This window comes from Pongo pygmaeus, chromosome 12, assembly GCF_028885625.2.
Source record: "Pongo pygmaeus isolate AG05252 chromosome 12, NHGRI_mPonPyg2-v2.0_pri, whole genome shotgun sequence".
Lineage (NCBI taxonomy): Eukaryota > Metazoa > Chordata > Mammalia > Primates > Hominidae > Pongo > Pongo pygmaeus.
In genome coordinates, this window is record NC_072385.2 from 31,902,000 (window position 1) to 31,917,170 (window position 15,171).

General features: G+C 40.2%; 1 protein-coding gene across 5 annotated transcripts in view; it reads right to left on the reverse strand.

Annotated features, from left to right (window-relative positions):
- Window positions 1-15,171, reverse strand: part of LOC129028924 (mitogen-activated protein kinase kinase kinase kinase 4-like) — a 178,990-nt gene that overhangs the window by 42,905 nt on the left and 120,914 nt on the right. For all 5 annotated transcript variants that reach the window (XM_054474377.2, XM_054474376.2, XM_054474378.2 and 2 more), the window contains exons 4-5: window positions 12,386-12,511; window positions 11,013-11,123 (exon numbers count right to left, since the gene is read on the reverse strand). In XM_054474377.2, coding sequence (XP_054330352.1) covers window positions 11,013-11,123; window positions 12,386-12,511 — 237 coding nt within the window. The remainder of the gene's footprint in view (window positions 1-11,012; window positions 11,124-12,385; window positions 12,512-15,171) is intronic.

Consider the following 15,171-nt stretch of genomic DNA (forward strand, 5'->3'; position numbering starts at 1 on the left):
TGCGGAACCCAAAACCCTTTCACATTAGCAAGAACAAATGCCTTAAAATTGACTTACAATGAAATGAAGACAAGTATAAAACTTTAAGAAGCAAAAAAATAAGCACCTAAATAAACAGAACAGCAAATGGTGTTCCTAAATCTGGAGACTCAGTTTTTTTATGATGTCAATTATTTCATTAGTTTATCAATTCCAATAACTTTCAATTGGTTGTTTAGAGGAAACTTGGCAAACAGATGCTAAAGTGCTTCAGGAAGAGGAAACTAACAAGAAAAGACAAAATATTGAAAAATAAGAATAATGGGAGAAGAACTGCCCTGCCAGAGAACAAAATAAACTGCAAGGCTATAGAAATGAAACAGGGTTATAACCTTGCAGGGAGAGATAAAAAGACAAACATCCATTTATACATGGGAACTTACATCACCAAAGTGGCATCTCAAGTTAGTGGGGGGAAACGATAGGACATTTGCTATCTACTGAAGAAAATAAACCTAGATCACTACCTCATATTATACAGACAAATACCAGACAAATTAAAGAAAATGTCTGGGTTCATTAGCTCATGCCTCTATTCCCAGCTCTTTGGGAGGCCAAGGTGAGTGGATCACTTGAGCCCAGGAGTTCGAGACCAGCCTGGGCAACAAAGCGAGACCATATCTCTACCAAAAATTAAAAAAAAAAAAAAAAAGAAATTAGCTGGTCATGGTGGTGCGAACCTGTGGTCCCAGTTACACAGAGGGCTGAAGTAGGAGGTCAAGGCTGCAATGGACCATAATCGTGCCACTGCACTTCGGCTGGGGTGACAGAGAAAAGAAAAGTGTTCGAATGAAAACATCCAAACTTAGAAGAAAATGGTGAAGATGTTTGAATCACCTTACCAAGGACAGACTTTCTGAGCAACACAGCAGACCAGAAGCGCTCTCTGGTGTCAGGCGGCAGTCCTGGGCCAGGGCCAAGCACTCCAGTGTGCTCACATCAGTCCCCTCTAAACCCTGTTTCCTAAGCCTGGGAGGTCCCCCAAGAGACTTATGCTATTTACAGCCTCCTGGTGGGGGAAGGTGAAACCATATCTTCAGGGGCTTTTAAACCATGTCTGAGTTAACACTGATTCCTGGGACCCAAAAACACCAGGACTCCCTATTTAGAAGAATATATAAGGCTGCAGTGAGCCGAGATCACTCCACTGCACTCCAGACTGGGTGACAGAGCGAGACTCTATCTCAAAAAAAAAAAAAAAAAGGAAAAAAGAAGGAGGACATAAAAGCATTCATAAAAGCACTTCTGACTTTGTTTCTGTAACATATTTGGCTTCCACTTGACATTTCATTCGACTTATTCAAATGGGTTCAGTGGCTTATAAAAACTAGTGGTACACGCCATATCATTATAACCAGCACTGTCCAATAGAACTTTCCAAGAGGATGGAATTATTCTGTCTTCACTATCCAGTTTGGTAACAACTACCCACGTGTGGCTATTAAACACCGAAAATATGGCTAGCATAACAGAGGAACTGAATGTTTTCTTTTAATTTAATTACACCAATTAGTTAGTTAATTAAATTATTTTGAGATGGAGTCTTGCTCTATCACCCAGGCTGGAGTGCAGTGGCAAGACCATGGCTCATTGCAGCCTCGACCTTCCAGGCTGAAACAATCCTCCCACTTCAGCCTTCTGAGTAGCCGGGACCACAGGTACACACCACCACACCCTATTATTTTTTTATTTGTGGAGACTCGGTCTCACTGTGTTGTCCAGGCTGGTCTCAAATTCCTGGGCTTAAGCAATCCTCCCACCTCGGCCTTCCAAAGTGCTGGGATTACGGGTGTGAGCCATTATGGCTGGTTTAAGTTTAATTATAAATAGTTGCATGTGACTGGTGGTGAATGTATTGGACTGCGCAGGTTTTAGCCTTTATCGGTCTCAGCCTGAAAGCCTGGTAATAGATACATCAGAGTGCAGGCCAGGATTACTAGGACTGGAACCAGGAGAGTCTGCAAAGGGAGTGTAGTATTTTCCTAGTGATGCTGGAACAAATTACTACAAATTTCGTGGCTTAAAACAACACAAATTTCTTGTCTTACAGTTCTGGACGTCAGACATCTCAGTTAGTCTTATGAGTCAGGCTAAAGTTAGGTGTTGGCAGGGCTGGCTCCTTTGGAGGGCGGGGGAGAATCCATTTCTTGCAGTTTCCAGAGGCTGCCTGCATTCTTCTGCTTATAGCCCCCTCCTCCATCTTCAAAGCCAGCCTGTAGCATCTTCAAAATCTCCCTTTCTCTCTGACCTCTGCTTCTGTCCTCACATCGCCTTCTCTGAGTCTGACCCTCCTGCCTCGCTCTGATAAGGACCCTTATGTTCACATTGGGTCTACTGGGCTAATCCAGTATCATCTCCCCATCTCAAGATCCTTAACTTAATCACAAAGTCTCTTTTGCCATGTAATCTAACAAATTCACAGGTTCTGGGTATTAGGCTGTAGACATTGTAGGGTAAGGGGACATTATTATTGTGCTTACCACCAAGGACAGCCAACTGTTCCCATCACATAAAATCTGGGCTAATGACCTCCCCCCGGAAACAGACCTGGAGGTGGGCTCGAGCAAGAAGCCTCTCTGTGGGCACAGTTCCCATCTTCATGCTGAATCATCTTAGATTCGGCTCAAGATAGATGGAGCAGGGCCCAGACTCCTTAAGGAGAAGGCTGTTAGGGCCCAGCAGAGAGAGGATCTGGTCTCAGCCAAAGCACTGAGGTTGGGCACAGAGCTCCAGTTCTTGGGATGATAGCCTGGCTGCAGCCCTGGGGTGTGGGGACTCACACTGAGGGAGTTGGGTGATGAGGTTGGGGTGTCTGTGAGCAGAAGCCTGCACATTATCTTCTGGACATCAGAGAGGTATTGACTGTTTTTTGAGCTGGGAAGTTATACAAACAGTGCAATGTTTAAAGAAGATTAAGCTGGCAGTTGTGTGCAAGTGGGGCCAGGGGGAGGGGAGTGGGAAACTGGTGAATAAATACAGGCAGGGAATGATTAGTTTCAGAGGAACAGTGGGAATACGGAGAGAAGAAAATATGTGCAAGAAACATCCTGTCAAACAGAAAACACACTAAAAATACCACTGCTGAGCTAAATAAAAAAATGGCAGCAACATCTTAAATCATTTTGGAAAAAAATAGTTTCAGTTTTTATTGGTTTATATACTCAAAGAATTTGTGTAATTGTAGAGTCTGTTAAATGGTGTTATTAATGCCCTCAGCTGTCACTGTACAAAATATATTTAACAGGTATATGCTGAAACCTTACAATACTCACCAAGTGTTAATCACTTATACGCACCATACTTAATCATTCAGTTATTTGAAAGAGCATAATGTTACAGGTATTTGAATTAGCAAAGATATGAGGCTGAGGATTGCTCCTCCAGGAGAGCAACAGCTAGATATATTTTCACCATAGAAAGTTTTGGCATTTACGGTCGAGCGTGGTGGCTCACGCCTGTAATCCCAGCACTTTGAAAGGCCAAGGTGGGTGGATCACCTGAGGTCAGGAGTTCAAGACCAGCCTGGCCAACATGGTGAAACCCCATCTCTACTAAAAATACAAAAATTAGCCAGGTGTGGTGACAGGTGCCTATAATCCCAGCTACTCAGGAGGCTGAGGCAGGAGAATCACTTGAACCCAGGAGGCAGAGGTTGCAGTGAGCCGAGATCATGCCACTGCACTCCAGCCTGGGTGACAGAGCAAGACTCCACCTCAAAAAAAAAAAAAAAAAAGAAAGTGTGGACATTTACTACCTTTCACCTTTAGAAAAAATGAGCCCTGCTTTTTCTTACCAGATGGCCCCTCTCTCTGGGGCTTGTGTGCCATCTGGAATTTGTTTTGATAAATCCAAACACTAGGGCTATGTTATCTTCCCAGCTAAATATAACATTTAGTTAATTAGCCTGGCAACCTATGCATTTCTTTCACATGCTAAAAAAGATAGCACTGCATCTATACTGTGTTCTGGCTACTGGGGATAAACCACCAAAGAGAAATCAGTCTTTCTGGTTAGTGACCTCTACAACAACTTGGAAGGAGGAACCAGACGCAGACTGGAGTCCTTGAGGAGGCTTAGACTACTCTGGGGACTTGTGGGTGGCTGCATCCAGCAGGACAGGGGTTTGGATATGCTTAAGATCCCACATTACTCAATGTGCTCATGTCTCCAGACACCAAAAGATGTCCACAAGCCACGGCACGGTGGCTCACGCCTATAATCCCAGCGCTTTGGGAGGCTGAGGCAGGCGGATCGCTTGAGGCCAGGAGTTCGAGACCAGCCTGGCCAACATCTTGAAACTGTGTCTCTACCAAAAATACAAAAATGAGCTGGGCCTGGTGGTGTGCACCTATAGTCCCAGCTACTCAGGAGGCTGAGGCACATGAATCGCTTGAACCCAGGAGGCAGAGCGGCAGTGAGCTGTTGCTCTCACGCCATTGCACTCCAGCCTAGGTGACAGAGCAAGGCTCTGTCTCAAAAAAAAAAAAAAAAAAAAAATACCCTCAAGCCTATTTTTTTCTTTTCTTTAGAAAATCCTAATTCTTAGAGTGACAGATACATTAATAAGTGAAATTATTTTACAAGCTTGTAACAAAAGCAGCAGCTCCTGTACCAGTTTTCTACTCCCCATTCCCACTACAGGCAATACCAGTTTCAATTAGTTCAGCTGTTTATTTTGATTTTTGCCTTCCTATATTTAAATAACTTGCTTATGCTGCTATTTCTTTATTTTTCTACTTTAATACTATCCTTTGTCTTCCTTCTGCAGAAGAGAATAATTGGCTCTCATACACTACAATTTCCCTCCCAATATAAATAAAGTAAAAAATACTTTGGTCGATTGTTACCAGTATTTATATTACTATGACTGTGGAAATACTATTCAAAGCTTAGCCATGTGGTATACTATATAATTAACTACATTTTCTTTCTCATACCACACTTTTTTTCTTTTTTGCTTTCCTAAGATAATTTTTCTTTTTAGATTTTTATGTGCCAATTGCTAATTTATTTTCATTCTTATAACTCTCCTAAAATGTAAATTGCTTCTCCATACATTCAAACATAGTAGGTAATTTATCAATTTTTTTTTCTCCCTTGGGGACACCCCTCCTGTAACCCTCTGTCCTCTTGTTTCAGAGTGATTCTGCTATGGAAATACCAGGGGTTCCGTCTAGGTCCTGCTGCTCACGGAACAGAACACCAATCACTGAGTGATTATTTCCAAGGAAGAAGGCTTTAACTGGGTGCTGCAGCCTAGGAAATGGGAGATCAGTCTCAAATCCACCTCCCTGATGGACTAAAATTAGGGGTTTACATAGCAGGGAAGAAAAGTAACAATGTGTAGGAAAACAGGAACTAGGGAGGGGTAAGGAAACAATTGTGATGAATGAGGGGTCTGGCATCTCATTGGCTGATGCAATGATCTGGTGAGTTGCAGTTGTTTGATACTATTTTTTGAGAGGTCTGAGGGTCTTTTCCCAGGGAAGGAACTTAGATAAAACAAATATAAATTTCAAGCTTTAGCATCAGAAGGGTCAATTCCTATGTTTATCCGAAACAAAACAAACAAAAATCTGTCTATGGGACTATTGGGTCAGTTTCAATTCAATAGCACTCCAGGCCTGCAGGTCACTGTCACTGCAAGACAGCCCTAGCCTCCAGCATGGGCAACGCCTTCCCATGCCTGGACCCTAGGCTTGCATCTGCTTCAAGCATTCCCTCATGTAGTGGAGTATATCTGTCCTTAAAAGAAAAATGGGGACAGGAAGGTAAAGTTTTTTGAGATTTTATTCTACCCTCACCCTAGACTGATGGTGATTGCTTGGATGTAGAATTTTAGTTTGAAGCCATTTCCCCTAGAATTTGAAGATGTATAATCCTTGTCTTCTGGTGGTCACTGACAAGGAGTCTGACCCACTCTGATTCCCAGTCTTTCCCCAAGGCTTTGACTGTGTCTTTTTTTTTTTTCTTCCTTTAACTTATTGGAAGCTGTTGAGATTTTCTGTGTCCTTGGTGTTCTGAGATTTCCTGTGACCCCTGAATTGTCATTCCTCCCTAGCTCTGGGCGCTTGGTGAACCCTCTCCATCTACAAACGCACATCCTTCCATTCCAGAAGTTGTCTCTTATGATGGTTTGCTTCATTTCTTTTCCTCACTTTTCTCTTGTTTATTCATTCTTGAAGTCCCTTCCAGATATTGGACTATCTGAACTTATTGGCTGTTTGTTTATTATTTTTTTATTTTTTTGAGATAGGGTCACTCTGTCATCAGGCTGGAGTGCAGTGATGCAATCTCGTCTCACTGCAACTTCTGCCTCCTGAGCTTAAGTGATCCTTTGGCCTCAGCCTCCTGAGTAGCTGGGAAGATGGGCATGCGCCACCACGCCAGGCTAATTTTTGTATTTTTAGTAGAGATGGGGTTTTGCCATGTTGCCCAGGCTGGTCTTGAACACCTGAGCTCAAGCAATCAGCCCACCTTGGCCTCCCAAAGTGCTGGAATTACGGGCATTAGCGACCACACCTGGTCATTTGCTAATATTTTAAAAATCTTGTTTCATCCTTTTTTCTCGGTTATTGTTCTATGTTTGTGATATTTCCTGATGTTATTTTCTAACTCTTTTATTGACTTCTACATATCTGCTCTCACATTTTTAATTCCTAAGAGCCCTCTTGTCAAAAATTTTGTCTATAACCTCTTGTTCTTGTCTCTTGGGTGCAATATCTATCCTTAGCTCTTTAAGGATGTTAATTCTATTGGTTTTTTTGTTTGTTTTTGCTCTTTGCCTATTTCTCTCCCCCTCACCAACTACCTTTTACTTTAATCTTTGTGGTTCATGTGAGAAGCATTTCTCAAATGTCTGGTGATCCTTGGCTATCCATTTGTCATTAAGAGTGGAAATTCTGTGAGGGTAGGTGAGGCTTATTGGTTGGTGCACTTCACTTACAGTTCTCTGGCTGGGCTGTTTCACTGGGAAATCCCCAAATGTAAATGGTAGGTGTTTTCTCTCAGGCAGGTTATTTCTCTTTTTTTTTTTTTTTTGAGACAGAATCTGGCTGTGTCACCCAGGCTGGCGTGCAGTGGTGCGATCTAGGCTCACTGCAACCTCTACCTCCCGCGTTCAAGCGATTCTACTGCCTCAGCCTCTCAAGTAGCTGAATGACGAGAATACACCACCACGCTCAGATAATTTTTTTGTATTTTTAGTGGAGACGGGGTTTCACCTTGTTGGCCAGGCCAGTCTCCAACTCCTGACCTCAAGTGATCTTCCCCCCTTGGTCTTCCAAAGTGCTGGGATTACAGGCATGAGCCACCAGGCCCAGACCTATTCCTGTTCTTCTTTTTTCTTTTTCTTTTTCTGTTTTTTTTTTTGAGACAGTGTCTCACTCTGATCCCACCTCCATCCCAAGCATAAAACGATTGTGCGGTCAAAAGAGCCTTGTGTTCAAATAAAATATCTTTCTTTCCCAAGGAAACAAACCTACTGGGCATATAACACTTTTTGATGACCTTGTATCTGGAATGAGGCCCAAAAGCTTGTCTCTTACGAGAGGTGGTGGAAGAACAAAAACACATCTTGCATCCAAATATAGTCCAAGAGACAGCAATGCATCATTCTCACAACTCATTTACTTATTCTGTCCTTAGCTAGAGAAGCCAAATATACAGCTCGCCTCCTTAAGATACAAGCAACCTATTTACTCTAAAATGTCTCAATCCAAAAAGGGCAGATTATAAGTAAGGGTTATTTGATTTTTCCTGTTTATTCTTTTTTCATGGGGTTTTATTGTTATCATTACTTTGTAAGATATGAATTAAAAACAACAGCTCCTCTAGAATACTAATTTTTCTAACATAGGGGGTTTCAAAACATTCATTTACTGGTCTGTCTATGAAACAGAGCAGAGCTTATTTGACGGCTCTGTTTATTTTTCACAACACAGGATGTGCGGTATTATATCACAAAGCACTGACTAGAGAAAAAAGCACTAAAAATATATGGTACCTTATTGCTATAGTTAGGAACAAAGCACCTCTTCTCAGCATGGTATAACTTCAAACAGCGAAAGGAGAGACACAAAAGCTAACTTCCCAATTCTTCGTAATTCCTATTTCTATTATTTCAGTTCATTTTTGCTCTCTAACTTGCACAACCTCTTCTTAAACTTTTACAGGACTATCTTAACAACAAACATAAGCACCCACATCTTGTCCAACAAATGTGGCTTGCATGCACTCTTGTTCATTACTAGCAGTAAATGTATGGAACAATGCTTGTTTTCCTGTCTATACTGCTACAGGATCACTGCTTCTACAGGGAATTAAGGTGTGTCTAGCAGCTCTGCAACAACGTTATACGATTATTCTGAAAAATAAGTACATTTTTCTTCCATGAAGTACCTGGGAGTGTATGTGTGTTCAACTAATCCCATACCAGAAATTAGGCCACAATTATCCTTCCTTAGCAGAGATGCCAAGTCCAAATACTCAGCGAAGGACCTATCCTCGAGCAAATGCATCAGTGTTTCTAAACTAGGAAACATTTTTCCCTTAACTCTGTATTATGCATGGTCACAGAATAAAAGAGCAGTCAAAGGCTGTCATACAGTATTGGTTACAGAAAGCTCTAAGTTCCCATATTCAATATGAAGATACTGCCATGTGGAATGTGAACATGGAAGTGGGCTGAAAAGAACATGCAGGCCTGCTGCTAAGCCTTGTGGTCCAGAGGGTAACAGTGTGCAGACTCCAAAAAGCACTTCTCTATTGGCTGGGGCCTACCTGCTTAGGACCCTCCCCATTCGAAGGGTCTGATCATAATGATCATAATGTCTAAATCCAACATCTAGTGAGAAATGAGGAAAGGTTCTGCCACCACAGAAATTGTTTAACCCCAACCATCTTTGAGAACGCAGCTTATCTGTCTGGGGGTGGCTGCATTCCTTTCTCATGAGACCTTACCTCCAGCTTATCATCCTGCTTTCTCTTTACCAAAGCCGACTCTTAGTAACCCCTATAATGAACACACACTACTGCATGACACACGAACTCTCCCTGAGGCATTTGCTTGTTTTTGGTTAATTTAAACTTTTGTCACAAGGAAAAACTCCCATTCTAGATGAAATGTAGGCGAAGGAAGCTCGTGTTTCAGATGCCCAGTGAGGTGAGAAAGATTTGCTACGTCTCAAAAAGATGTTCATTCATGTACCACACTCAAGTTGGCTTAGAGGCGTCAAACAACTTGGGCTTCTTTTAAATGTTACTGGAAATTACTGATGGTAAAATGGCTAAAGGTACATATTACATATGATAGGTAAACAATGCTTACCTGGGTATAGAAACACATTTAAGTTGTCTTTGATGTCTTTGAAGGCTGAAATACATTTGATGCCTAGGACATTATGCTAAAAGCTAGTTCTCTGCTTGAGATATCCCATACTGGAATTATATACTAGAAAAGTAGGGGTGTGGGTGCGTGGGTGGGGATGTGTATGGCTGGGGAGTGGGTGTTTAAAACAAAGAATAATGACAACAATTAATATTTACTGATAGGTAGCTATGTATCCACACGTTACATTAAATGATTAATATACACTAACTCATTGAATTCTCCTAACAAAAGTAATTTCAAAGGGTTGGTATGTATAGATGAGGAGAAAGTAAGTCCTGAAAGTTGAATAACTTAGGGTGCGCTATAGGTAAGCAGCAGAGGTAGGACTCAAACCCAGGTCTGACTTATGCTAGTCTCCAACCACTCAACCAATGTTCTACGCTGCCTACCATGCTAAACAGTTTTAGTTGTTAATAGAATAAATGCATCTGGCCCAGTACCTGACTTCCTTTAAAGGAGTATAGGGGAGGAAGCTTAGTTTCCCACATTTAGGCTCTGCTTTCTATAATAGTCATAAAAGATCCTGACATTTTAATGACATTTGCAAGTGTTTATAAAAAGATGGTTCTCCTGTCACCCTACCCCACCCCCCACAACTGGTCTTCTTAGGGGAATTGCCTATTTTCAAAGACTACATAAATATCTAAATAGAAAAAATTAAACGTTTCTCTAGCAAGTCTAGATGGCAGTTTTTAAACCTGCAATCCTCTATGAATCTTAAATATAAAAAGTGGGATAACTTTACTTATTAAAAAAATTAAAATAACTTATTAGTTACTTTAAGTTTTTTTATTAGTGTGGGAAGCATAAGAATTGGGCTTCAATTTAACTTCATAATCTTTTTTTTTAAATGTGGTAGGTAAATGAAATGCAACCAAGTAATGTCCGTGTGTAATTCAGGGATGAAGTAGAGAGAAAAACTGTGATGGCCAAATGAAGAGACTCACTGGTAATATCCTACATGCACTGCTCAAATACGAAATCCTAGAAACACTATGCCTGTGCTGTCAATATTGCTTTACTACTCAAAAGAACCATTTAAAAGCTGCTAAAATAGCAGTTCAGAAACTTACTCTAAGATCGTTAGCCAGCTTTTCAAATGGCTGTAAATAATATTAAACATTCGAACTTTTCTTCATAAATATTGTAACAGATTCTAGTAGCTAATGACAAAGACTTCAAGGTGATTTTGAAAACCAGCATTCAGCACCATTAGTATTGACTTATAAGCTTATACACAGAATTCCTTTAAAAACAATAGTTGGAGATTATTTCTCTTCCCTTCCACTCTGATTTCCTTTTAACTCAAAGGAAAGCTGCCAATAGGTATGTCATGATGCCATGGAAAGTAAATTCAGAAATGCTTTTTTTATTTAAGTCCACCTTCTTTACATACTTGCCAGAGCCAAATCATGATGTAGCTTAAAATTATCAAAGCTAGCTAGATATACAGAACCCTTGGCTGTCAAAGAGAATAATCTATACAGGTATAAGTAATGCAAAGAAGTACTTGGGGCTGGGAAAATGAAAACGGAAGCACAGGATCATGAGTTGGAGCACTGTAGCCACCCACTTTCCTTACCCTCAGGATTTCTCTGGAGATGTAAGTGATCCAGTCTTCTTTGAGTGTGTTCCCTTTGGTGTTCTTCACAAGGTCTGTAATGGACCCAGCCCCACAGAACTCCATAACAAGCTATAGGGCAGACAAGACACAAGGTGAGCAACATATCTTGGAGAAATTGGGAAAACCAGTTTAACCGCCATGCCCTCTCTTTTCTAAAGACCTAGAAACGTGATGCTCCTCAATAATTCATAATAATTTGGAGGCACCTAAATAACTGAAAGCTCATTTCACAGTCCAGTGTATTCGCTCCGTATATTTGGTCCAGGAGACTGACAGTGTCTGGTATTCTACAGCACACCCAAGTGCAGCAATTCTGAAGTGCTCATTCTCTCTCAGAAGCACATGGGCACAGGAGGACCACTTTGCTCTTCATCACTACCCAATTACCAAATATCTGACTCAAATATTCCCAAACATTCTTTTTCATTTTACCTCAAAAACATCCTATTTTTCACATTATGATCCTCAAACTATTATATTTTATATTAACTGGGTCTAATGTGAATAAAAATGGTATTTTTAAGCAGTTATACAATTTTTAATGCAATATTTACAGTATCTAAATGTTTGAACAATATGATCACAATGGTATGTTTAAAGTACCCAGAAAATAAACTGAATTGAACTATTCTAAAATTTTAACTATGATCTGATTTGGGCAATAGTAACGGTAAATTTTTTCCCTTCTACTTAATTTTGCAAATGTTTTCTGTAATGGCCTTTTAAAAATACTGATACAAAAAGTATTAAACTATCTTCCTGCTTTATAAGCTTAAATAATGTGATAGCCACAGATCTGATGGTATCTCCAGGTCATTATCTTGAATATAAATGTGCTCAAAAAGAGGTAAGGTTGAATGTGTCAATTCCAGAAATTTCCCTGGAATTTGTTTTAACTATTATCATTAATATTATTAATAAGCTACTGACAGAAGTTTGTTTCTTGAGATCTGTCTCTCATTTCCAAGTGGTAAGCTCAATTTACTGAGCTTTCAAATTAATTTTGTTCCCATAAATAAAGTTTTTATTGTATTGCTTTCAAGCTCCTAATTTCCTTGCTATTTGGTTACATTCCTTCTAGATGCTGCCATTTTATTCCTGAAACACAAAGTTAACTTTTTTCCATGCAATGTGAAATCAACATCAAAATAAACAACCAGCATACAGTCAACCCAGAGATACAGGCCAAGGAAGCCTTTAGAACCTGCCAGCTACTTACTGCCCCTCTTTATTGTTTTTCTTCCCTCCCTTTCCCCCACCCCCACCCCCACCATGCCCTTACAATTCAAGCAAATGGAATGCCCACAAATACTCAGGAAACATCCACCTACCCAGAGTTGGTCATCATGTCCTGGAGGGCTCTTTTTGATGAAAGCACCATAATATGTTGCAATGTTTCTGTGATGAGAGTATTTCTTTAGCATATTTATCTCCAGTTTGATTTCTTCCTCTTCATCCTTATGAAAAAATAAAAATAAAATGTGTGGCTACTGAATGATGTGCATGACTTTACTTCCCCCACACTACGTACAATAATGAAAGGAACACAAGTTCCCCATCCTCCAGGAGCAGAGGCACATATACATTCACTTTATCCTCGTGCCAAGAACAGGAACCTTAGAGGACTCATCCTTTGAAGTGTGATTATAGGACGTGATGCACACGGGGTAAAGACAGACACGGAGAGCCGCAGGGACAGTGCGAGGGGACTGCCCGGCCAGCTCTCCCACTAACTGTGACCTCGGGCAATGCACTCCACTTCTCTGAGCCTCGGTTTGTTCAGCTTTAAAAATGGGACCAAAAAAGGGAAATGACTGATGCTATTTGAACTTATCACTTGGAAAGTCTGTTTCCTTTCCAAATACAGATCATCTGGTCCATTTAAGACCAGAAAACGTTCACCTCTAACAACCCTGCACGACAGCACCCTCTAGTGAAGCCAAGGCAAAGTACTGAATACATGAACGCAGGCTGGAGGTGTAGTCTGTGACGGTGTGCTCAGCGAGAATCCACTAACCCGAAAAGAGGTTCAGCTGCGTCCAGTGGGCCCCAGTAACAAAACATCACTGAGCATGTGATTTCAGACTTGGCTCCTCTCCTAGCATCTTGGTTTATTGAAATAAGATGAGCAGAGGAAGAAACCCAGAGTTTGTGTGAGAAGATCAGGGTGGGGAATGAAGGAAACAGATAGTGACACAAGTCTGGAAAATAAAAATAAGTTGCCCTTGTAAATGACAAAGGCTGAGAAGTCTGTGATCTCCACCTCTCTCTCTCATATAAACCTGGAGAAGAAGCTGTGCACACCAGCCAGGTAGGCATCCTGTTCCTTGTTATATATACATGACATACTACCTGCAAAGAGTCAGGTTAAGGAAGATTTGTAGTTAGTACAGAATGAGGGGAAAGCAGAGTTAAAGTGAGAAAGAAGAGAAACTGCAGGAAAGGGAAAATCATCCTTGATTAGAAAAGCACAGTGTAAGATCGAGAGAAATCTGATGACCAGATCTCTAGAATCCCCTACACTGCATACATTTTCAAAAGGAAAAGATGACTAGTCCCCTAAAATGTCCTTACTTTTCTACACTGACACAATCATTCCGCTCATAACTGATGTCCTTCTCTATCTAGGGAAGAGTAGGGGCTCTGAGTAGCCTAGACGTGTGTACGCACGCACTCACACACACAACTTTGAAGAAACCTACTTACTGCTTCAGTCTAGCACCTCTAGAACCACTCTTAAGGCCTTACAAGCCTAAAGGAAGTTTGATTTGCAAATATTATACTTTAAGATAAAAGCTGCAACATCGTTAATTAGATATTAATGATGAGATCAGATGGGAAAAATAATTTTTAAAATACGAACTTCAGTTATACATTACTGCTTTAGAAAACAAATATATAAGAAGACATGTAGTCATCTTAGAATAGTAATTCTCAAGATGGCAGCTTTACAGCTTGGTTCCGAAATATAAACGTTAGAGTATTATAGTACAGTCATGCACTACATAACGTTTTAGTCAACAAAGGACTGCAAATACAACAGTGAACCCATAAAATTATAAATGAAGCTGAAAAATTCCCATCACCTAGTGACACTGTTTGTGGTGAGGCTAGTGTAAACTAACCTGCCACACAGCCAGTTGTATAAAATTATTGCACATATAGGTATGTATAGTACATAATAATAAATGACTATGTTAGTGGTTTGTTTACTATACTTTTATTGTTATATTAAAGTGTACTCCTATTTATTTAAACAAAAAAAAAAGTCAACTTACAACAGCCTCAGGCAGATCCTTCAAGAGGTATCCCTAAGAAGGCACTGTTATTATAGGAGATGACAGCTCTATGCGTGACTGCCCTTGAAGACCTTCTACTGGGACAAGATGTGGAAGTGGAAGACAGGGATATTGATGAGCCTGACCATGTGTAGGCCTAAGCTAACGTGTGTGTTTCTGTCTTCGTTTTTTACCAAAATGTTTAAAAAGTTAAAAAAGAAAAAAGCTTACAAAGATATTTAAAAAGAAAATATTTTAGTACAGCTATGCAATGTTTTTTAAGCTGTTATTACAAAAGAACCTAAAAGTTTTATAAAGTAAGAGTTACAGTAACCTAGTTAATTATTGAAGAAAGCATATTTTTTAGAAATTTAGTGTATCCTAAGTGTACCATGTTTATGAAGTATACAGTAATGTCAGTACAAATTTAGTGTATCCTAAGTGTACCATGTTTATGAAGTATACAGTAATGTCAGTACAAATTTAGTGTATCCTAAGTGTACCATGTTTATGAAGTATACAGTAATGTCAGTACAGAATACAGAAGTGTATAGTAATGTCCTAGGCCTTCACATTCACTCACCACTCACTCACTGACTCACCCGGAGCAACCTCCAGCCCTGTAAGCTCCATTAATGGTCAGAGCTCTATGCGGAAATACCACTTTTTATCAATCTCTTTTCTATGTTTAGATACACAACTACTTGCTATTATTTTACAATTGCCTACACTATTCAGTACAGTAGCATATTGTACATGTCTGCAGCCTAGGAGCACTAGGCCATACCAGATAGCCCATGAGTACTATCTAGGTTTACATAAACACACTCCGATGATGG